We start from the raw sequence: 24,371 nt of genomic DNA on the forward strand, positions 1-24,371 counted from the left end.
AAATCCTACAAGCCAATGTGCGAACGTGATTATTGAGAGAGAACATCCTTTACTATCAAACAGAGATATGGTTAAATCTGGCTGGATTTTACCATGCATCGATAGCATCCCTTAGTGTTTCACTATTTAAACATTGTTTTGTGAAAAGTTTGATCTCAGCAGCAGGTGTACTAGCAAACATAGGGATAGCAGTGTAGCATGGGCTTGTGATAGCATTATCAGCAATAGGTTGCATTTCTAAGATGTGGATATTTAGGGGAGCTTTTCCACAGCAGCACTTGTTGTTGAAGAGGCAATGCACTATGAAACTTTCCACAAAAGAGCTCCTGCTCAAAGAGCAAACTCATTTTAAATGGAACTATTCAAATGCTGCATGCAGACACGAGTGTTTCTTTATGATGTCACCATCACTCTGCGCACACACAAATTGTATGAGACGCTGAGTGCAAAGGCGAAGGACCTCCACTGGATGTACAAAAGAAAACTCAGAAAATTTGGCTTGGTTTCTCTAATTAGTTGAGACTGACATAAGGTATATTTAATCAATTGCAAGAAAAGGGAATGGATCTTTATGGAAATTGAAATTATCCTTTACGGAGGAGGAAAATTTGATCTTAGTATTTTGTCCAAACAAACTGTTAGAAATTAAGCACTGCACAGCTGGGGCTAAAACCCAAGAATTGCTATTGATCTAAGGAGGTGTTTTATTAATTCCAAGGGGAGGGGGCCTCTTTTCTAACCCCATCAAGTATTTTTTTCAAAAAATGCATATTTCTATACTTCACACTTAAGTCTTCCATTTTGCAGTACTAATCCCTGAAATTTCTGTGTATTTATTTAGGGTTGGAAGGATGGATTTAAAAAAAATTTTTTTTGATGAAACAACTGTACCGTTATAAGGAGGTGTAGTGAAGGTCTGTTCATTGTGGGGTGGGACTGCAGAAACCCTTCAAAAGATTTGCAACAGCATGGTGTCATTTGAAGGTTATGCCACACTGATAATATTTAGCATCCTCATCAATACTTTTTAGGGCTGGGAGGAATACCATGGTTTTCGTTATATATCTCATGCTGGGAATGTCCCCCCCCCCCCCCGCCTCAAAGGTATTTAATAGAATCAACTTAATACTGGAAAAAGCTAAGCATCACAGTAGACTGATACCAATGAGTAGACAAAGATTTATTTTTGTAATCACAGTGAGGTAGTAAGCAGATTATAATATATGACATAAGGTTCTGTTCTGCTGGAACTATGTGAACTTTTTGTTCTGGCAATATTCTTGAGCGTCAAGTGTTGAAACAGCAGTGGGAAACCATTGTGTTTCACGGCAGTCATGAATGATATGCGGTTGCTTTATGAATGATGTCCCTTCCAGAAATTGGACTTAATGCAAAAATATATGTTAATGAAAATGGTTTGGGAGACTGTTTTGCCAGAAAGGCAGTTCTAGGGAGCAGTGCTTGCAGTTGATCGAAGGAAAGAGGAAGGATTGTGAGCTTTTGCTCTGCTTCCACTTCCAAAGTATAAGAATGTAGGAAGCCCAAAAAACAATTTAAAACAGGTGGCCGTTGTATGACTTAGCAAGTTAAATAGATTAAAGAGCCACTAACAATGCGCTGATTGGAATTCCGCTTTCTAGCTCAATGCCCTGGTAATGGGAAAAGGAGGAAGCTGCCTGTTTTCACCAACATGCAGAGCTTTCACTTTAAGAACCCTTGATCTAATAAAATTAAATCTATGATCTAGAGAGAACTGGACCTGGTGTGATCTTCTAGTAAAGACAGCATTAGCTGTAGTAGGGATTTGACTTCAGAGCCACTGCAGAAACTTGGAAAAACCACTTTTATTTCTGGATGAAATCAAAAGTTGTTGAAACCAAATAGAAGCTGCTTTTGGCCACAATAGGAAGTGAAAACTTCCTTATTCTCTAACTTTCAGTGGAGGCTGTGATTAGCCCATGATTGTGTACCTAAGAGAATAAAGTACAGACTCCATGTTATAAAAAGCTTACCTTCCTGCTTGCCTTGGGAGGACTTTTAATGACTTCTGATGATCGGGCTTGTGGCTAGTTACAGTCTTGCTGTAATGGTAGAACAGTTAGCAAAATATAGAGTACATATCCAGACCATTCCTCTTTAATAGGGCTCTCAGGTTTATAAAGTTATATTGCATATGATTCATATACTGCTTAGTACCGTATTAGTACCGTATAGAAGTTCTACACTTCTATAGAGGCATGTTATTTTATAGACAAGAACCTGCTGCTGAAAGGATAGGATAGGAATGAGGCAGCTTGTCCCAGGCAGCAAGTCTCAGGATAACAAATAATCAATCATTGATTTTATTATAACATTACCACAAGGAATGTATTGACCTCAGGCTGCCTTCTGATCCCGAAAACCATCTCTGCCATCCCAACACCAAAATTGGAAGATGTGGTGTTTCATGGGAGCAACAGACCTTCCACTGAGCCCCGTGGTTCACATATTATGGTAAAAAGAGAAGCTATCCTTCAGCAAGCTGCCCACACCTGCCTAGAGTCAAATTAAAATGAACAATGTTGCGTGGCATAGTACAGATTAGCGTATCAAACAAGATGGGAAAATCCCTTTTTTCTTTTGGATTGCAACATACATCATAAAAATTTAAAGTGCAGTTTGTAAACCTCACAGAGTAGGAAGTATTGGAAGGTTGAAGCTGAGTTTTTATATATAAAAATTACTAAAATCATCTATGACTGTACAGTTTTTCACTTCAATGACAAAAGTTCCAGTATTATAAAAATAGAGATTATAAAACAGATTCTGGATTGAAATGTCCCAGCTACAATGCTATTATTGAAAAAAATGTCTTCATTATGAGAAAATATTCAGCATGATTCAGAGTTAAGTACTTTTTAGTCCTGTTGATCTCAAGAGGAAATCTTTGAGGACATGATTACCTGTCCCATTGATATCAAAAGGACAAGCACTTAACTTTGGCTCCATTGTGTCCCATTCCCCCCCGTTTTTTGTTTTAATTCATGCTGGTTTACAGCTCCCATGGGAAGAGCCCTTCTGTGACAATTGAAACCTATACCCTTGGCTTCTTGAGAGGAGGATCTTGCAAGCTAAACTTTGGTATGTCACATGAAGAAGCAAATGGAATCCTTTTTGCTGACACCTTCTTCCCAATTGTCTCAATCTGAAGGGAACAAAACATAGGGAGGTTAAGTCAGGCAAAGTATACAACCGCTTGTGTTCCCAAAATGATGTTAGGACCCAAAATGGGATTTCACAATTGCCTTCTGAAGTCACACGGTCCTCTTGGGCCAGTTCAGGCATAAATGTCCCTCCCCAACCCAACAGCTCTAATGTGCCAAGACTGAGAACATGCCTAGGTTTGTGTGTTTCTACCAGGTTCTGATCAGTGCATATAGAAGGCAGCAATCAAGCCAGGAGATCCGTTTCTAAAATGTATCCTGAATGTTGCTAGTGCTACAGAAAGGTTTCAATATCTAGAGTCCAGGGACATCTTTCCTTCAGATATCTGAACCAGAATATTCCACAACTATTGCCTTCTATGCCAGATAAATGTTGCAAAGACAGGGAGGATGTATGAACGCCTAGGCTGGTTCTCATTCTCACTAGGTGTATTAAGAACCTTACAATGGTATAATGAGGGAACTAAAGACAATTCACTCCTGTCCCCCACCCAAAATCAGGACCATGCACATCAGATCTACCTACGTAATGCAGACAATGGTTCACCCCAAATCAAGCAGGCACACCTGAGAGAGGAAAATGAGCTCCAGATTGTGCTTTTATATTGCAAGGCACATGTGATCCTTGGATGAAGGGCAGTATAGAAATTTAACAACTAAGATAATAAATGATAAATAACCAGGGTTTCTAGCCTATTTGATCTGGACAAAAACCTTTTCGTTATTCTGAATGGGCTGGTCAGCCACATCCTTGGTGTGAGTACAAAGCTCTCTGCTGAATCGTCCATTATTTTTTCTCCAGTTGCTTGCCAAGCTGCAGAATATTGGCAACTTTTAGGACAAAAGCATGCAAGTTCATGGTAAGGTAAAGGTAAAGGACCCCTAGACAGTTAAGTCCAGTCAAAGGTGACTATAGGGTTGTGGCGCTCATCTTGCTTTTAGGCCGAGGGAGTCGGTGTTTGTCCACAGACAGCTTTCTGGGTCATGTGGCCAGCATGACTAAACCACTTCTGGCACAACGGGACACTGTGACAGAAGTCAGAGCGCACAGAAACACCGTTTACCTTCCCGCCGCAGTGATACCTCTTTATCTACTTGCACTGGCATGCTTTCGAACTGCTAGGTTGGCAGGAACTGGGACAGAGCAACAGGAGCTCACCCTGTCGCAGGGATTCAAACCATTGGCCTTCCGATTGGCAAGCTCAAGAGGCTCAATGGTTTAGACCAAGTAACTTAGCTACATCCAGGGATGACTCAAGGTTTGTGCAAAGGTATCTCCACAGATAAAAGTCATGCACTGCTGCTGAAGACTCTGGCATGGCCCAAGGCGCCACCACAGTATGCAGCCTAAGGTATGTTTTGCCCAAGACACTGTCCAGGCCCACCAACATCCTACAAACCAATACCTGCCTGGAACAACACGGGTAATCATTTCTATGTTCTGACTTATCATACGGCTTCAAGTTACAAGAAAGGAGATTCCAAACAAACATCAGGAATAACTTTCTGATGGTAAGAACTGTTCTGACAGTGGATGGACTCCCTTGGAAGGTGATGGACCCTCCTTCATTGGAGGTTAGATGGCCATCTGTCATGGATGCTTTAGTGGAGATTCCCACATTGCAGGGGGTTGGTCTAGATGACCCCCCCCAAGGTCCCTTCCAACTGTATGATTCTATAAAGCCTAGAAAATACGCAGCACTCTCAGTACACTCAGATTAATACCAAAAGAGGCCATGCTGTTGTAGGGATTGCACAAATCCTTGCTCTGCTTCCCTGTAAAACCATGCAAGGATTTTAATGTGAATTAGTGGATGGCCAAAAAGAAAACTTACCTGGAAGCCAATGCCCTGCAATTCATTATGAAGGTCATCAAGGACTCTTCTGCCATCAAAGATGAACGCTGGCTTCAACATCTTTTTGTGAATTCGCTCGTAATCCAGCTCCTATATACATATATAAAAAAAACCCAACAACTCAGAGGCTGTTTCAGGGATGGCAGTTGCTAGCCCTGGTTCTTCTGAATGTTGCTAAATGGCACTCTGTTTACCTTAAACATGTCCCACTCGGTGCAGATAACTAGGGCATGGGCTCCATCACAGGCTTCATACGGGTCTTTGCTAATGGTGACTAGTCGAGACACTGTAAGGAGCAGGGAGGAAGAGAAACAGCAGGACTGTGAATTGATTTCATTAATATTTTTTTTAGTCAATCTTTATTGAGTTAAAATGAATACATCCAGACAGTATTTGCCATTACAAGCTTACAACATAAGAAAGAAAGACAGACAGACAGACAGACAGACAGACAGACAGACAGACAGAAAGAAAGAAAGAAAGAAAGAAGAAAAACGCAAGATAAGGACAAGTGTATAAAAATCAAGGAAAAAAGAAAAGAAAAAACATTCATAATTATGGAATTCCTCAACATTAAGTATTTTGTTAATACATTTGATTATTCACACAATTAGAAATAAAAAGTGCTGCAAACATTTAAAAAGACTTCCAAGTATTCTCACTGTACTTTATCTGTTATATACATTATACCACACAGTTACCTGTTTCTTGTGATTTTTCATTATACCTGTTACCTTTTATGAATTTCAAGGATCAGTCTAATTCTGCCAGATTTCTGTTTACACCATAATTTTCTAAGCATCCTTTATATATTCCCTATTCCTTATAGTCTCTCTGTTTTGTCTGACCTCTAACTCTTTATGTCATCTTTGCTAGCTGCAGGTATTCTACCATTAGATTCTGCCAATCCATTATACGGGGTATTGATTGACTTCCAGTTTCTTGCCACTAATATTCTGGCAGCTGTTATCCCATACATGGTCAATGGTCTTTTTGATTTTCCAAGTTGCTTTGGCAGCATGCTTAGGAGGAAAATTTCCGGTCTTTTTTTAAAATTAAGTTTAAGTAGTTTTTTTGAGTTCCTTGTATATATTATTCCAAAATTCATGGATTTCTATACAATTCCACCACATGTGTAGATAGGACCCTTTCTCTTTTTTACATTTCCAACACATGGGTGATCTGTTTTTATACACTTTGGCAAGTTTTGTCAGGGTTTGATGCCACCTGTACATCATCTTCATAGTATTCTCCCTGAGGTTATAACTGTGAATTGATTTCCATGAGAGATTTGTGGCACCATTTTATGCCAAAGATTTGCCAGCACAGGGTCTATGTTGCTGGCAAAAACAAACCACGATGACACATGTAAGCCACTTGGGGAGGCTTTTTCTGGCTGAAGGAGAGGATGAAAATGTTTTAAATCATGGCTTAAATTAAATTTAAACCAATTACACGGCTGCTGTAAAGGACCCCTGGACAGTTAATTCCAGTCAAATTTGACTATGGTGTGTGGCGCTCATCTCGCTGCTGTGATGGATAGGCTTCAGATGTACTGATGGAACATGCTGCCAACCATTCCACAGGCTGGTCTTGAACTCTTGGCCCAGAACGGCTGTGTGTGATGTCTGAAGGCATCCCAGCCAGGAAACTACGTGGGTGTTGGGTGGTGATTCTTCCTCCCCCCTTTGGGCTTGAAAGCAGAGGTGGTGAAGGCATAGGAGCTCCACACCCCTGCCTGGAGGGCTGCCTGGGGACTGGGAGCAGTTGGGTTGTTGGTTGCTGTGCCATTGTTGCTGATGGAATGGAGGCATCGCAGTATGATCCTGTATGATGCTTATGTGTCGATGCTGGCATGTGTGTGTATCAGTTGTGGAGAATTCATAACCCCCACCCACCCAATGTATGGGCAGTATCTGGATATTGGCAGTAGGACAGTCCCCGACTGGTGGGCACTGGCAGTTTCCAGAGACACTGGGGACATGCCTGTTGTTTCCCTGCCATGTGCATTTTCTAGTTGTGCATTTTGCCCCTCCTTTTCCAGGCTGAGCACACACTGGTGATGGCAGCTGTTCCCACCAGTTCAGCAGCACCGTCTTTCTAGTCGTAGTACAGTGACAGCCTTGGATTATTCTGCACTTAGAAAGCATAAAGGACTTTGACTGGGCAATAGCTTGCGATCTCTACTATTATAGTTCAGTATGCAGTTATAGTCAGGACTCTGTGTACTCTGTACTAATAAATCAGTAACTAAAGCTGAGCATTGAGGATGGCTGAATTTTGGCTGCAGCACACTTCGTGCTGAAAATCTTATTCAGCAACTCCTCTGACACCCAGCATTTCATCAGATATTTCCTATACACTATCAAGCTCAACTGTATAGTGATGAGGACTAGAAACGTGCTTTAAAACCCAAAAAAGAGATTCTCTGGACCCCACATGCCATACTATGAACTGCCCCAACCCCACTTTCCACAGATACACAGCCCACCTACAACTTTAATTTGTTGTTGTTTAGTCATGTCTGAATCTTTGTGACCCCTTGGACCAGAGCATGCCAGGCACTCCTGTCTTCCACTGCATCCTGCAGTTTGGTCAAACTCAACTTTAATTACAGCCTAACAAATCAGCTCGCTTGCCTTTTATGGTTATCAATGGGAGGCCTGTTCCATTTGAGCATTTGAGTTGTCAGCAGTAAGGAACAGGAGTTTTCCAGTTTATGCCTCAGTCCTGCGAAACTACCTCTTGAATGAGACACATCGGTGTTCTTCACTTCTGACTCTTAAACAGCTTTACTCCAAAATGTCCTGCACTAGATGGAAGGAGGAACATGCTCTAGGTTTTGCTACTGTTTTTAAGGGTTTCCCACTGATAACTGGGAAACACTGGCCTGTGAGCGCTCCAGTTGGAAAACAGCCTTTACCAAAGGTGTCATGGACTTTGAAAACAAAAAAAATTCCTTCCAGTAGCACCTTAAAGACCAACTAAGTTAGTTCTTGGTATGAGCTTTCGTGTGCATGCACACTTCTTCAGATACACTGAAACAGAAGTTACCCGAAGAAACAGAAGTTACACTGAAGATACTTCTTCAGTGTATCTGAAGAAGTGTGCATGCACACGAAAGCTCATACCAAGAACTAACTTAGTTGGTCTTTAAGGTGCTACTGGAAGGAATTTTTTTTGTTTTGACTGGCAGACCAACACGGCTACCTATCTGTAAATGGACTTCGAAGACACTCGAACTCAGGACAAAAGGGAGAAGTGTGCGAGGAGGAAGGCATGCTTGGCAAACCCTCACCTGTGATCAACTCCTGCCCAGAAACCTATGTCCCCACTGTGGAAGGATGTGTGGATCCAGAATTAGCCTCCACAGTCACTTACCCTCTCCCTGCTAAGACTGTGTTCATGGAAGACAATCAGCTATGAGTGATCACCAAAGAAGAAGAAGAAGAAGAAGAAGAAGAAGAAGAAGAAGAAGAAGAAGAAGAAGAAGAAGAGTAGCTTGTTTTTATTGTACAGACAATCCTATACCCTCAGAGCTGGAGGAGCTTGTAAAAAGCAAGCCCCACTCACCTTGATCATCTTCAGATACACCTGGATGAGAAAGATCTAGAATGATTTGTTCCTTTAGCACTTTAGGGTCGTAGATATGAAGTTTCGCTCCTTCATCCATTAAATACTTGCTGATGTAGATGCTGGAGGACTCTCTACAGAAAAAACACACAACCCCATCAACTTTTTACTGAGAAGGCTTCATGAGAATGTTGCATTCAGTAACTACAAGCTGCAATGTGATTTGTGGAATGCAAGTGGGCAGGAGGTAGTTGGTGCCCTACGGGATCTTAACTTCTTAGTAACTTACTCCTTAGCAAGTCCCCTTGAACACAGTGAAACTTTATTTCCAAGTAAACAGACAAAGGCTAGCACTATAAATCTGGCATCTGAAGCCTCCCGGAAATCAAATCGTTTGCATGATCATCATGACCGGACAAACCTGGGGAAACAGTGTCCCTTGTTGTCATAGTCTTATCTTGCAAGAGTAAGTCTTATATTGTAAGGTTTTGCTACTAGCAAAACCAAATGAATAAACAAGGAATAGGTACAAAACACAGCTTTTCAGCAGCTTTCCCCACCTTGCCACAACATTTTTCCAAGCTTGCCATTCTGCACTGTAAAGGTCTCAAAAAAAATGCCATCTTTTCCTCTTAAAAGCTGTGGTTAACAGAGCTTTTGTCAACTCAAACGGTAAAATCAGGGAATTACTGCTGAGTCATGGCCTTGGCTTGCTCTGTTAATCCCAAAGCCATAAACAGAGAAGGGCCACTCCAGGCCAAAGGTAACTAGAAAAGAAGTTATCAGATGGCAAATTAGCTGCAGATTGTACAGAAATTACATTATATTAGAGCCAGTGTTTCCAGAACATTATTTAAAAATACAACTCCCTCCTCCTCTGTGTCTCCCTCTCTCTGTCTCATAATATTCCACTGTCTTAACATGAGCCTTAATTAAACCCCCCTTTTAACCTGCGCCAAATCTGATCTTCCACATCACCTGTTTATATGACCAAAATCTGTTTTTCACTGCATTACAACTGGATACACAGTTAAGCTTCCACTGTATGGTCCGTTGCCCTATCAGACTGGTTTTTGATCTTTTGTGAGGTCTGTAGCACTAAAACTCAATCAAGCTGCACTTCTGAGCAACTGGATGAACATCTGTCTGCACAGCCAGCTTTAAATGTGCACTGAACTCACCACAAGCCAAGAACAATTGCTGGGCAGATAAATCAGAGCTCCAAATAAACTAAGCTTGGGTAAATAACAAAGTTCCATCAATTTAACAGGTCAAGGGGAAATTATCTATCCTATCAGATATATTGTTATCCAATTACCTGGTTTGTATCATGAACTCAAAACCAGGAAAGTTACCCTTTTGTTCACTAGAAACTGGTGTCTGCCACAGAATTCCCATTCTTAACTATCACAGCCTTCTTTTTTCATGTTATAACAAGAAAGTTTCTAGTTCTCAGAGTCCTATAGATGACATTTCGAACCCATAAAGATAGAACCTACAAAGAGCAGAATGCAAAAAGTACTTTTCACAGGCACCTAAGGCTTGGACATACCTAGTGGGATTTTTAAAATCTTGTTATTTTCTTTAAAAAGCAACCCAGCTCCATGCCATAGCACAAATTACTTCTAAAAGTCACCTGGGTTTCAAAAGCAGTTTGCACAAGTGTCTGCAGCAGCGGGCTACTGTTTAAGACAAGTCCTAGGGCACAAGGAACTAGTTGTGCAGTTCTTGGAATTCTGGCCAGAAAAAAACCCCTCTTTAATAGGGCAGAATTTCCACCTTGCGTCGGAACCTCTCCCCATTTTTGGGAATCTCTATGCAACATATCCCTCTGGGTTACAGGGATGATTGATGGGTGGGCCAAAGAGGCTGGAGACTGCCCAGGGGGCATGGGTAAGTGGCTGCAAGAAAACCCCAAAGGCAAATGGGTCACAGGAGGTCAATGGGCCTGTGCGAATTTAGCAACCGTTTCCTGCAAATTGCCCCCTTTAGGGAGAAACTCAGATTCAGAGAAACCTGTGTCTCAAGGCACAAGCTTGTTGCAACATGCGCCAACTGCACAACTCGCTCTCGAGTCAAAAGTGAGGGCCAGAAGGTGGGAGGAAAGAGGGGGAATTCCCTGACTCAACCAATCGAGGGTCAGGGTCAGGGTCAGGGTCAGGGGGAGAAAGTTGGTGAGCACAACCCTCTCTCCTTAGGACATGGGAGCATCCCAGGTAACTGCCATTCCCCATGCCCCATGGCACAGTCCCACATGCCCCATCTAATGTTTTCAGAACTGGTAGAGGAGTTCCCCAAGATGCAAGGGTTTCTCCTCCAGTGAATCAGTGGGAGAAGCAGAGGCTCATACGGCATATTCCTTTACCTGTGGAGTTCTCCTCTTCATAAGCTACATCACTGCTTGGAAAAGAGATTTTAAAGTTCACGCAACTGAGAATGTCCATAGGTTATGCAGCAAGACTGTTAAAGAGACCTCATTCAAAAACAAAGAGCCTTTTGAATACAAAGATGGGCAATAATGCTGCAATAATAAACAAGTTATTGAAGTTGTATGCAACAGTGTTGCTCCACTGGGGGGGGGGGAGACTTCTGTCAGCAGAATGGAAAGCAGCTATCTCCAGCAGTTTCCCCTCCCTCCAACAGCCCCCTGAGCACACTCACTCACCCAAATCTTCCTCAAGGGCTTTCTTCCGGAGCAAATTTAGGGAATGTGCTGAAAACAGCTCCCCTCTTCACTCTGCTGATGGAAGCTTTATATCAGTGCAACACCTAAGGGTACAATCTTTGGCATTTATTTTGGGAACAGTGCCCTGTTTTCCTCTGAATGCAGGTTGGGTCTGTTTTGGCTCATGGCATGAAGCAGCTCAGAGAATGGGTAACTTTTACGGCTTGAGCTCACTTTGTGTTACCTTGTGTCTCCAGTGTCTTTCTTGAATGCAAATCCCAAAATAGCAATCTTCTTGTCGGTGACAGTGTTAAATAAGCTGTCAATGATCCGAGAAGCAAATCTTCTCCTCTGATAGTCGTTCATGTCGATCACCTGCAATTGGATTGGATGCAGAGAGCCACATCAATGGTAATATATATAAAAAATTGTCCAGTAGCACCTTAGAGCAACTACGTTTGTTCTTGGTATAAGCTTTCATGCGCATGCACACTTCTTCAGTTATATTTCGACTGCATCAGACCAACACGGCTACCTACCTGAATCTATATCAATGGTAATGCAATGTTAGTAGTAATTTCTATGAGTCTGCGCTTGATAAAAGGAGTGCGCAGGATCTCAAATGCCAAAGGATAAAGAAAATGCATGCAGATCAATTACATGTACACATGTGCTTATTCTGCATTAATGTACATATTCTTCCTAGTCATAATTGGTCTAAAATGGTTATTTTAAAGTAAGGAGCAATATCACGGCAGCAAAGCAGCTATTCTGATTTGATCACAGAAGGCCATGATGGGGATCCAGGTAGCAGAAATGACCACCAAACTCCCACTCCTCATCACTCAGCATTTTCAAATGTTTCTCTACAACATGGCTTAGAAGCAGGAGGCTGGATCTAGTCTTCAGTTAGTTGCACTTATGTCCTATAGATTTGAACGAGAGCAGTTAAATCATGACTAACCTGTGTCGCTGATTTCAATGTGACTTAAGTTCAACTAATAGTCAGGATCCAACCCATGCTCTTAAAAAATAACAATGAAAAGGCCAACGAGGCTAGTTAATTTCTGAACTCAATAGGAGAAAAAGCCAATCTTGTGATTATTTCAAGCCTGTAGGACCTTTGGTTGTAGAAATCTGCTTCCTCCCCAGTGCCAGAGGCCCATTCCACACCAAGAGGTCAAATTTCCTGGGGCCCTAGCTTCCTCCTCCCTACCAATTTCTGCAAGTGGAAAAAAATGGATCACTAGTGGCCTATATCCTACCCTCTGGGCAGTCTGACTTTCAGAAAGAATCAGAACTAGGCGCATTTTGTGAGATCGATTTCCGGGACTACTTTTGTAGTTGGGTGAGGCAGACTGATTAGGTTGTTAGCTTCACCCTAAGCAATTGCTGGTTCAGATTCTGTTGTATACTGGCTTCTCCTTCTCCCTGCTAACCCTGAACTTTGTAACTCTGGATTTTTACTTTATAGAATTATAGAACCCATTGCCAAATACACAAATTCTCTACGGGCACTCCAGCTACTTGCTTCCCCTGGGTAGTTTCCTTCCTGCCTAAAAGACTGGTCCAATATGCCCAAAGAGCTCATCCAGGTCCTTACTGTGCAGTGCCCTGTTGGGTTCAATAGGACTTATTCCCAAGCAATGTATTTAATGTAAGACTGTCACTCAATCCCAAAGCTATATAAATGAATGCAAATGTTGCTATATTTGAAAGTAGTTTTTCTTCCCAACTGGGACTCAAAAGTGATTAATAATTTGGTCCTGAAAAGCAGCAAAAGGGACATTAACAAAAGTATTAGTGATGTGAAAATAGATGCTATTCTCAGTTCTAACAAAACACTTGCTAACAAGGGAGGAGAATAATTATATTAAGAGTTTTAATTTCCACTGAATTCATTCTTACCTGTTGCCAGTAACGAGCGACTTCTGACAAGTTCAGAGCCTCACAGAGGTAAACCAAGTTCAGAACATCTTTTTGAAAACAGCTCCCACCAAATCCTGTATGGGGGAGGAGGAAAGCTCATTACTCCACCCGTATGATTCTCTTTGTGCACTCTGATCCTAGGTACATTTAATGAGACGCACACCCCTAAAGAGTTCAATGCAACCTTAAAAACACCTGATGGGTACCTTTATATCCAGCGATAGCTAACCAAAAAACTTATTTGCTTCAGGATCAATGCTGACCAGTTTTAAGAGCTTTCCAAATAAATGTATATGCTTAAGAAGTTTCTCTCCTGAGAACATTCTATGTCCTGTTAAAATAAGCAGGATTCTGTAGCTAGTCCAAAAAAGGAATTACACATTTGGAAAACACACAAAAAAATAAAATTGGCAACTGTTATTGAGAAAAATCTGGGTTGAAGATCAGACTTAAGAATGCTACAAAACTCATGTTTAGAAAGGCCTGTTGTCTAAACACCATATTGCCACAAGTCACAACCAAGACAGAAAGAGAGAGAGAGAGAGAGAGAGAGAGAGAGAGAGCATTTACCAACACTGGCTTTCAGAAATTTGCTTCCAATCCTTTGGTCCATTCCAATGGCTCTTGCAACTTCTTCAACATCCGCACCTGTTGCCTCGCAAAGAGCACTTATGGAGTTGATACTGCTGATTCTCTGGGCGAGGAAAGCATTAGCTGCCTGGAGATGAAAAAGAAACAAGAAAACAACCTCAGAATGTTAATTTCTGCTGAAATGAATGGTGGACGACAGATTAAGTATGACAATACTTCTATTATGGGAACAGAATGTTAGAAAGTGGGTCCTAGAAAATCCATATATCTTTGATAGCAAAGCTATTTATTATATTACATCTATGTTAGAACATAGCTACTTTATAGAAGCATAATGACTTCTTTATCAGAACCACAGTCACCCACACAATTCCCCAATACCAGAGGCACATATGTCGTATCATATTACCTGATAGTGTAACTTGGCACGGGACAAATAAATAAGTATCCTGAGTTACTGATTGCCAAGTTTACTTCTAAAGCCACGAGAGCCAGTGATAGGCCACTTGTTTCAGATCTCTTCCTTTATAAACCCACCTGGTGCTGGATTTAATTTGCTTTAGGTTTTCTAATAGGCACTGTCTAACCCCACCAAAATGAAATAGGGCTTGTTGCAAAATTCTTCTGATGAAGGCAGGTAGTTTGTGCTCAATCAGCAAAATCAACTTTAAGGTACAGTCAAACCTCGGCTGTCAAATGTAATCCATTCTGGAAGATCGTTCGATTTCAGAAACATTTGACAAACCGCAAACTGAAAGCGGAAGCCTCAATGCAATAGGGAAACTCAAAACGGAAGCCGTGTAGCATGTTCGGCTTCTGAGAATCATTTGAAAACCGGAGCAGTTACTTCCGGGGTTTTGGCGTTCAGAAGCCAAAACATTCCAAAATGGAGGCGTTCAGGAACTGAGGTTTAACTGTAAATAGCAGTGGGGGTTTCCCAAGCCAAGGCAGCAGTTTCAAGGCTTATTCACATGGGCTGCTCTGCTACTACAAGGACCTGGGTAGGCCTAGGGAGCCTCTGGCTGCTACTGACTTAGCTACCCTGCTCTAACCAGTGGGCCACACAGTCTTGGATAAAGCAGCTGAGGACTTGGGATCAACATGCTACAGACAGTCACACTATGTAAATATTGCCCAGATGCCATCAACCTTTGTATGATGCCTTGGGAGCATGAACCAGTGGTGCAGTTCAAAAGCCTTTTTGTGGAAACAGACAGATGAAACTTGCTTCTTCTCTGATATTTTATAACATCGCTTTTCAGAGGCTAACGAAATACCAAAGATCTAAGCCGATGCTTCATACTTTCTCTACTTTGTTGATGTCAGAATTTCAAAGGATACCAACCAGTTTGGAAAGTTCAGATGACCAAGTGTTGGTTGTAAGGATTTTCTCTTTGGGCACCCACTGCTCGTAGACAGCGCACAGAGCGCGAACTGCTTTCTGACCCTCGGGCGTCTCATCTCCACCAATCAGCACACGGTCTGGATTCTTCAGGTCTTTGATTGCTGTGCCTTCAGCTAGGAATTCTGGGTTAGACAGAACCTGCACACAAAGACCAAAGACTGAATCTGAATCACAGAATGATAAAGTTGGAAGGGACACCCCTAGGGTTATCTAGTCCAACCCCAAATGAATTAAAAGAGAGATCAAAATGCACTCAATTCAAAATGGTTATTTTACCTGCAAATTTAAGTCAGGTTTCGTGTTGGCATCAAATATACGACGAATGCTTTCCGCAGCACGGACAGGGACGGTGCTTTTCTCAGTCACAATTTTGTATCCATTTGAGTTCTGCACAATCCGTCTCGCACATGCCTCAATGTATTTCAGATCTGCTGCCCGACCTTTTCCCATGCCATAGGTCTTTGTTGGGGTATTAACCTGGTTGCAGGTATAAGCAAAGGACATTTATTTAGGAGGTTGAAAAAACGTTGATATCCCCTTTCTTGGCTGTCATATTAATGTAAAATTCTCATTCAACTTTGGCTAACTAAGGAAACCAAATTTACATTAAAGTCCAGATGTTAGGTACTACAGTGGTGTATTTGCCTTCAAGCCTACAATCTCAGTTGGTGTTTGAGGAATAACATCAGGCAGGGATTCAGCCTGAGTATATTTATTAAGCTGCAATCAAAGGAGGAATTTTCAGGGATTCCACAAGAGGCCTCTTCAATACAGCTCAATGCAGATTATGTGGCAAAGCCAAACGTCTACAAGAGCTTTGAGATCAGACTAGCTCTCTCACCTGCTCAACTTAAGGACTCTGCTGTTCTTTTTCTCCTCTTGAAACAGACTACCTCTCCCAAAGAAACACAGAAACACATATAGTCACACAGCGTGCATGCATCCTAATTTATTGAATGAAGAAAACCCTTTCCAGGTTTGGGGAGTGGGGGGAGGCTTCATAGAAAAGGTAGTTTAAAATAGTTTAAAACAGGCCTCGGTACAACTTGCATCCTCGTTATGTGAATGGCTGCATCCACGAAAAAGAAGTGCCGATATAATTCCTTCCAACATAGAGAGATTTCTGTTCCATTTGTTCATCCAGCTGCTGGCTGGCACAGTGAATGAAAGAGCTAGCAGAGCCATCTATCACAACACAGCTACTAAAGAAGCATCCCTAAGCTCATGCCCAATTTATGAAAAGGCCATTCATGGCATCTCTTCAACTTTAGTGCTCTGAAATCTTTATTCTGGAGGCAAAATTGCTTTTTGCTTCTCCATGCCCTTTGATTCGTTTTCTCTAAATTATGAAAAGGAGTGCATTTCAGCAGCTGAATTGTCTGAATCCCAACACACAAAAGAATTCTGACCATTGATTTCCAATTTGTTGATTATCTAGAACATACTGTTAGCAAGATGAGATTTGCAATTCATTTTTCAAAGTCCAGTCAGGGCATTCTCTCCTCACCCCCAACACTTTTTATGGGATGGGCTATGACTCAGTGATGGAGTACAGTACATGTTTTCCACACAAAAAGTCCCAGATTTAAATCTTGATATTTTCAGGTAAGGCTAGGAAGAACTATCTGAAAGCAAAATTATTCTACCATTTAAATCTGCAGGCACCACACAAAATTGTCAGTGCTGCTACTATTTATATTTGTGCTTGTGGAACTCACAAAAAAGGGCAGAAAGGTTTTTGTATACCTGTGCAAACCTCTCCCTCCCTAACATGAACCAGCCAGCTGAGAGTAGCTTATTGAGACAGATGGAGAAAGAGACTCTGCTTTCTCCCACTTCCCAAAATTCTTGCCCCTAGCATTATTCAAGGGGGGAAGTAATTACTTACAGAAATAAACACAAGATCAGCATCTCTGATGGCATCATCAATGCTGGTAGAAAAAAAGAGATTCTTTCCTCTGCAGGATTCTACCACTTCTTTTAGCCCTGGCTGGAAAAATATCAGCAAGTTATTTAAGGGTTAAAATGTGCTTTATACCTGAACAAGCAGCATGCATTCCCCATAAGAGACCCCCAACCCCTTTGATCAAGATATTTTGTTCTAATGCTTGGCTTGTGATCATGAACAAACCAGAAATTATTGTTCAAAATAAACTCTAGTTTGGTAAAGAAGCCCACTTCAGAACAATGGTGTGAAGTCGGTTTGTTTTCCAATTAACTGGAGTTTATCATAAACCAGGATTTCTGGCCTGCAGATAAAAATGTCAAGAATCAGGGAAAGCAAAACTGAATCCTGGGAACATTGTTCCTCCCAGCCTCTGTGGGAGGAGGAGAGGCGACTACTCAAGCCAGAGGCTCTGATGGGCTTGCATAAATTTGTACATGCAACCCTAAAACATGGTTTAGTATTCTGTTCAAACCCAATCACAATGTCTGGCATGTACAGTGGTACCTCTGGTTACGTACTGAATTCGTTCCGGAGGTCCTTCAAGTTACAGGTTAAGAACTTTGCTTCAGGATGAGAACAGAAATCATGCTCCAGCGGCATGGCAGCAGCGGGAGGCCCCATTAGCTAAAGTGGTGCTTCAGGTTAAGAACAGTTTCAGGTTAAGAACGGACCTCCGGAACGAATTAAGTACTTAACCTGAGGTACCACTGTATTAAGAAGCATACCCAGTTCCCACTGATCCATCTCAGTATATATACTTTATACTCTGGATTAAAATTTAACTCACCCAGAGAAACAGGGCTTTAACAAAGGCCACTTGCCATTATTTACCCTTGATGCAACCTGAACTATAAACTCCAGCAGCTGTTTTAAGAGTTACATATTCAGGTCATAGGTCTGGTTTCCCCCGGGATTTCAAAGGTGATGCTTTGTCCTGGATTTTAGGCAAGCTTTTGTAAAAAGAAGCTCAACAATGTCAAGAGTTTCCTTTAAAAAGCTCAACAACCTTTGATAGCAACCCTATCAGGTCATAAATTCAAAAAATAAGAAACACTTTAAATCTCAATAATTTTAAGGAACTCAGAATTCTAAGTGCCCCATCCCTTTTTGAAGACTGACTTAAAACAACATGTCATTTAGTGTAATTCTGTGCCACAATTTGCGGCAATTTTCTAAACAGAAACAATAATTTCAATGTTCTATTGAAAAACATGGCTGTGCTTCTGCCAGTGTACCCTAAAACAGCATTAACTACTGCTCTGATGTCAGTGTCAACCACTTCCCCATGTCTTAAAACAGACATGTTTCCCATTAATAAACCATTTGTGAGGTAGATAAAATGGAATCACCGTTCTACAGTCAGAAAGAAAATGCTGACTCTTCACAGAATTGTGCAATTCCTGGATGTGCAATGCATGTTCATTTTAAAGAACCAAATGGCAAACCCAGGCCCTAATCAGCAAAAGAATAATCTTTCGTAAAGTGTTATGTTCTTTAGAGAAGCCTGAAAATAACCAGATCTAATGCCCTGTCCTGAAGCATCTAATCCTGTAAACTTGGAACAACTTCCAGCCATTTACATTCAAATCAATTTTGTGCCTCATAGAGTGACAAGGATTGAGTGTCTCTTGTTCCTTCTACAAACAAACTTGGCTACTTTTCTGGCTCGGGGAGCTAAGCCACTCAACCCTTGAGGAACTCAACCCTTTCAATGACGTGGATGTGTTATATGACTCTTACACATAAAAAAAGAGACCAGAGTTTTTTCTTTGAATTCCAGGTCTGTGCCCACATCTGCAGTTTTAATTATGTTTCGCTCCTGCTAGTTGTGCAACTAAAAGAGAGCAGTCCACACTACATCCTGTGATATGTTGCTGGTTGTGGTCCGTTTCCTAGCGCAAAGATAAGCACCTCTTTAAAGGGGAACAAATGATTTCAAGCTCTTAGAAGTGTTGCATATGACTCACTGCTTAGCCGTTGTCCAAGCCCTCCTCTTTTGCTATTATATTACTATTAAATTCCCCTTCCATCATGAAGTTCACTAAGCGGCCTTGGGTCAGTCACTATTGCTCCGTTCTACTCAGTTCACTTGACTGTTGTGAAGGTAAAATGGGATGTCCCTGTCTTTTGCCACCCTGAACTCCTTGGAGGAAGTAGGATTCACATGCTAATAATGACAATAGCATTAAAAAATAGCGATAGCAAAAGAAAAAAAGTAAAGGAAGCACACATTTTGGGAGGCATCTAACAATGAGATACAGCCCAGAAGAGATATGTGACATGACAAGTATAGTTAGGTAAGAATGGAAAACTGCATTATTAAAATTCAGTTACCTCATAAATTGGAAGTGTATCGGAATTCCATGCATTGATTCTAGCTTCATTGACATCAACAACAGTGACCTTAATTTTCGGACACATATGTGCAATGACAGAACACGTTGGTCCACCTACATAACCAGCACCAATGCAGCAGATTTTCCTAATTTCAAACATGATTGTTCTGGTGAGAAAAAAGAAAAAATTGGGAAATGTTCAGTTTAAAACTACTGTGAATGCTAAAACCCAGTCACATTCTTATATTACGCACAAATTTAAAAAGGAACCTTTTCGGATACTTGAGTGCTCCTACTTATTCACAGTAAATATGGCATAAAACATTCTCCGTCTCCATTTGGAAGTGTTTTAAAGCCCAGCTTACGCCAACTCAGCAAGACATTTAACAACATCTGTGAATCATTATTAAGACAGCAACTTTTTTCTAGCAAGACCAAGTGAAAACACAAGTGTCTCCATTGTAGAAAAGTGTTAAACAGCTTCACAAGCAAGTATTTGTGGGGGCTACCTCACCCACATAGCTCACAAATACTGCTTCTCTACCCCGCAGCCGTAAGAGCACTGTATGTTTCTCTGTTGGGGAAATTGAGTCTTGCACTATGGCAGCTACAGAGTTCTGTGCACACTGCTCTCCTAATCTTTTTCTTATGGTAGAATAGGAGAATGAAGGCGCCCAAGCTGTCATAAAACTGTCCCTTACCCAGCCAGGGAAACAAGGCAACACTATGGCGATTGCCCATGTGGTCCTCAGTCAGTATTCTGATGGGGCTGAATGCACCATTGGTCTCTGACTCAGTGGTCCTTGCAAATGCTGGTTTTCCCTATAAAAGTGGGATATCACAATCATGCCAGCTGACCCTGCCTCTCCAGCACATCCAACATTCATGTGTTGGTCATCACATTTCTATTCTTGCCTTTGTGCAAGGTGTAGGCTCCGAATTTGTGCAATCCAAACCTACGCACAGGTAGGCATCTATGCAAAGTGCTGAGAGGCCCCTCTGGCCCAATATCAACCCTCTTCCCTCCCCCAGAATCCCAACGTTTCTCCTGGACACAATCACTGAGCAAAGGAATTTTCCGAATTAAGAGAGATCTGGCAGACATATAACTGGTAGGAGGAAAAGAGAGGCACAAATGAGGTTGTGTTTCTTGCTAACCAAGTGGTTTTTTTAAAAAATGCAGGCCTGTTAGATGAGAACCAGCCTTTGCAAAGAGCCACAGTATGGTACATTGCAAGTCCTCCTCCCCTGGATAAACACTGTAGGCTTCGCCAGCAGCTAGAGTGAAGGGCCTATATTCACAGAAAAATTCAAAAGCTGCATTGTAGCCACAAAATAGGATCACCAGCTGATGCTCCCAAGAGGCCTTGCTGGAGGATGACTGAGTTACAAACCTTGCAAGGGGAATGTCAGAAGAACTCCAGGCAGGCTTACATGGGCAGCTCAAGGTAAGAGTATGGAGAAAGCGTCCGAACATTACAGTAGCATTCAGCCCCTTTCTCAAGAAGTGATATTAGCAGCGGGTTATTGTTGCTCTTCAGGCATACAGAGAGAAATAAAAAGAGCCAGTGTGGTTGAGTGTCAGACGGCTACACAAGAGATCAGGGTTCAAATCCTCACTTAGCCATGAAGTTCACTGTGTGACCCACCTCTCAGCCTAACCTACCCCACAAGGCTGTTGTGGGGATTAAATGAAGATGGGGGAACCATGTACACCATTGAACTTCTTGGAGAAAAAGGCAGGATATAAATGCAATAAATAAAATGAAAGAACAGAACAGAATCTCAGGCACCATATGAAGCACTGTATGGATGCAGCAAATTGACATAGGAGAGATACTGAGTTTTCTTAAGGAAAATAGAAGTAAAAGTTTTTAAGGTCAACCGTTATTAGTGTTATTAGCTACTGGCAAACACACAAGCCTCTCTGAAATAGGATCTTTTCCCTTCCCAGCAGAGGAAAATGAATCATTGAACTTGGATGGAATGAGGAAAGGGGACTGTTGTGCAAGAGACACTCAACCGAATATGTGAGGATTTCAAGAACTGGTTTGCCTTGTGCTTGCTTGTGGCTTAGCCGCTCAGAAGCTGCCCCAAACCGTTCAAATTACAACATTTCTCAGTTTTCCTTCTTCAGGCAATTTGTTTTAGGGCTGGTTTGATTGGCTTTCTCTCCCAGCTTCCATACTTTGTCTATCACAATTTTGCCTAGGCAGAAATTAGAAGTCAAGCTAGATGCATCTTCCATTAAAACCAAGAGGCTTTTTGCCACTGCTGGCTAAACATTTGGTTTAGCATATCTACACCAATGAAATTCCATTGGCTCTAGTTTTCTTCCTGTAGACCACTTCAACTCCTTTTCATGCAAGATAGGGATACTATCCTCTTCTGCTGGCTGCTAGTCATGATGGCATGTACTACCTCAAGGATCAGAGGCAAGACGTCTCTCAATACCATTACAGTGGTACCTTGGTTCCTGAATGGCTTGGCTCCCAAACAAATTGGCTCTTGAACGTTGCAAAGTGAGTGTTCCAGTTTGCGAATGTTTTTTGGAAGCCAAACGTCCTTTTCAGCTGTCGGCATTGTTTCTGGGGCCAATCAGAAGCTACGCCTTGGTTTGCGAACATTTTGGTAGTCGAACGGACTTCCAGAACAGATTGAGTTTGGGAACCAAGGTACCACTGTTTTGTGAATCACAAGTGGGGGGACGGCTGCTGCACTCAGGTCCTATTTGCAGACTTTCCATGGACATCTGGCCATTCACTGTGAGAACAGGATGCTGGTCTTACATTTGATCCAGCTCTTCTTATATTATATTCTTATGCTGATCAAATTATTCATGCTACCAGGAGAAGGTGTATGTGTATGTGTGTGCATGCTAACATATGTTCCAGCGAAAGACTCATTGAAAACATGTCATCAGCGAAAAGAACAATCTTCTATCTTTGTACCTCTGTATCCAATCATGAGAATGCAGCTTCAAAAGTATGGAATGCCTATGCTAACAATGATGGCTAATATTTTAAGGATCTATCTAATAACATTTGCATAATTATTTCAAGAGTTCAAAGCATTTCACATGTGTTGTCTAGCTGTAATCCTTATAGCAATCTAAAGATAAGTCAATTATTATTCCTTATATTGCAAGGGAGGCTGAGCCCAACTAGTGAGCTAACTCTATATAACGAAAGAACATGGGCAGAGTAATCCTATACCAATTATAAGGACAAGATAATATCGCTGCTATGCTAGTGGAATTGCTGCTCTCTCAGTCCAAAATTCCTCAATGGTGCCAAAAGCCAGCAGGCACATCCTAGTGCCCCTCTCTGGGAAGGGCATTCCATAGTTCTGGTGCCACCACTGAGAAGCCCCTGTCTTGAATATGGGGGGGAGGGTACCTGGAAGAAGAAAGAATATCTGAACATAAAGGATGATACGGAGGCAGGTGTCTTTTCAGGTACCAGAGGGAGCTCAGTCCCAAACCGCAAATGCCTCAGTCTGAACGTAAGACTGACACCAATATTCTAGGCCCAGAAATAGACCAGGAGCCACTATAATTATTTAAGCATTTGCTACAATATGAACTTGAGTTAGTAAGAGTGCTGGATTGGAGAAACCTAGCTTCAAATGCTTGCCTAGTCACAAAGTCCACCAGGTCAGTCACTCTCAGTCAAATTCGCTTAACAGGGTAGCTTTAAGGATAAAACACGGCAACTTCCATGTAGAGTTCTGAGCTTTGATAAAAGGTGGGATACATATGTAAGTAAATATTTATAATAAGAACACTTCAGTGTTGAGTATAGTAAAATGGGATGTGTTGTTAAAAATTAGTAATGGCAACATATAAATTGCCTCCTGATTGACTTCCAGAAGACTAAATCTGCACACAGAGAGTATTAAATGGGTGTGGTAGTTATTCCAGATCAATTTATACAGATCATAGATTGGTGGAGTGATCTTTGTGCAAAATAAATTATTCTCGAATACTTCTAAAGAGTAGCCCCATTTTAAAGAAACCCCCAAAACAGACTCACTAGATCTATATGCAAGCATCGGTAAGGAGACAATGAGAGCATTTCAGAGCAATTCTGAAATAACTGCTTTCAGAAGAACTGAAGTCTCAAGTTATTTGGAGTCTTAAATTCCTGCGTGTGTACATGTAGGGATACCACACACCGATAGAGGAAGCAGCATTGCAAAGCGGTTGAAAAAAAAATCTCACAAGAGTCATTCAAACGCCCTGACAAAGGGAACCTTAGTCTTCTTCTGAAAAGGGAGTATCTCTGGTATGCCTTAGATTAAACAGCAAGCTCCCAGGGAAAGCCATTAAATTTAACATCAACGAAAGGCGAAATATACACAGAAACCTAAGGTAATACCTCCTTCAAAATCAAACGATCCCTTTGTCCGGTAAGAAAAAGGCTTTGGTGAAAGGGTTTCATCCTGCGCAAGGGGAGGAAGCAACCCCGGAAAAGCGAGGGCGGAGAAGAGGAGAAAGTCCGCAAACATTTTAAAGAGGGAAGGGAATACATACAGCGGTCCGCGGTCCCGGTGCCTTGGATGGGCAGGAAGCGAAGGAGGCTGTGCCGCAGCTGGACGGAGCAGGAGCGGATGCGGCCAGGCAGGGATCGAGCAGGCGAGTGGATCCCAGGCGCCAGCGCCGCCCCGTTTTTAAAGAGCCGCTTTCCTCTATTCCCCCCCCCCCGGAGGGCAGCGGCGGATCCCTCCCCTTTCCCGCCCGGGCAGTGGGAGGGAAAAGTGGGGCCCGGGGGCGGGAGGGTGGCGAAGATCTGGCCGGGAGGAGCGAAAAAGGAAGGCAGCGATCGGGCTAGGAGATCTCGCGCTGCGGAAGAGCCAAGGAAGAA

The 24,371-nt window shown here is 42.0% G+C and overlaps 2 protein-coding genes across 2 annotated transcripts in view; one reads left to right on the forward strand and one right to left on the reverse strand.

Moving 5' to 3' along the window:
- The window catches only part of LIAS (lipoic acid synthetase), a 139,084-nt gene that overhangs the window by 11,947 nt on the left and 102,766 nt on the right, over nt 1-24,371 (forward strand). The window lies entirely within an intron of this gene.
- UGDH (UDP-glucose 6-dehydrogenase) lies at nt 1,160-24,152 on the reverse strand. The gene is made up of 12 exons (XM_083755023.1): nt 24,041-24,152; nt 19,505-19,673; nt 17,111-17,212; nt 15,499-15,699; nt 15,163-15,360; nt 13,797-13,944; nt 13,206-13,300; nt 11,542-11,672; nt 8,633-8,766; nt 5,254-5,345; nt 5,039-5,149; nt 1,160-3,184 (listed from the first exon to the last, which is right to left on the reverse strand). Exons 2-12 carry the CDS (start codon nt 19,664-19,666, stop codon nt 3,074-3,076), a joined length of 1,485 nt encoding a protein of 494 aa, XP_083611149.1. The 5' UTR covers nt 19,667-19,673; nt 24,041-24,152; the 3' UTR covers nt 1,160-3,073.

The sequence above is a fragment of the Podarcis gaigeae genome (assembly GCF_964106915.1).
Source record: "Podarcis gaigeae genome assembly, chromosome: 9".
NCBI lineage: Eukaryota > Metazoa > Chordata > Lepidosauria > Squamata > Lacertidae > Podarcis > Podarcis gaigeae.

What these genes read in the sequence shown, in the direction of transcription:
- UGDH (XM_083755023.1), bottom strand. Translation starts at nt 19,666, where the DNA reads ATGTTTGAAATTAGGAAAATCTGCTGCATTGGTGCTGGTTATGTAGGT. An exon ending in ATACACTTCCAATTTATGAG is followed by an intron (nt 17,213 to 19,504) that starts GTAACTGAATTT and finishes ATATTTTTCCAG; the next exon opens with CCAGGGCTAAAAGAAGTGGT. An exon ending in ATTTCTGAAAGCCAGTGTTG is followed by an intron (nt 13,301 to 13,796) that starts GTAAATGCTCTC and finishes TCCCCCATACAG; the next exon opens with GATTTGGTGGGAGCTGTTTT.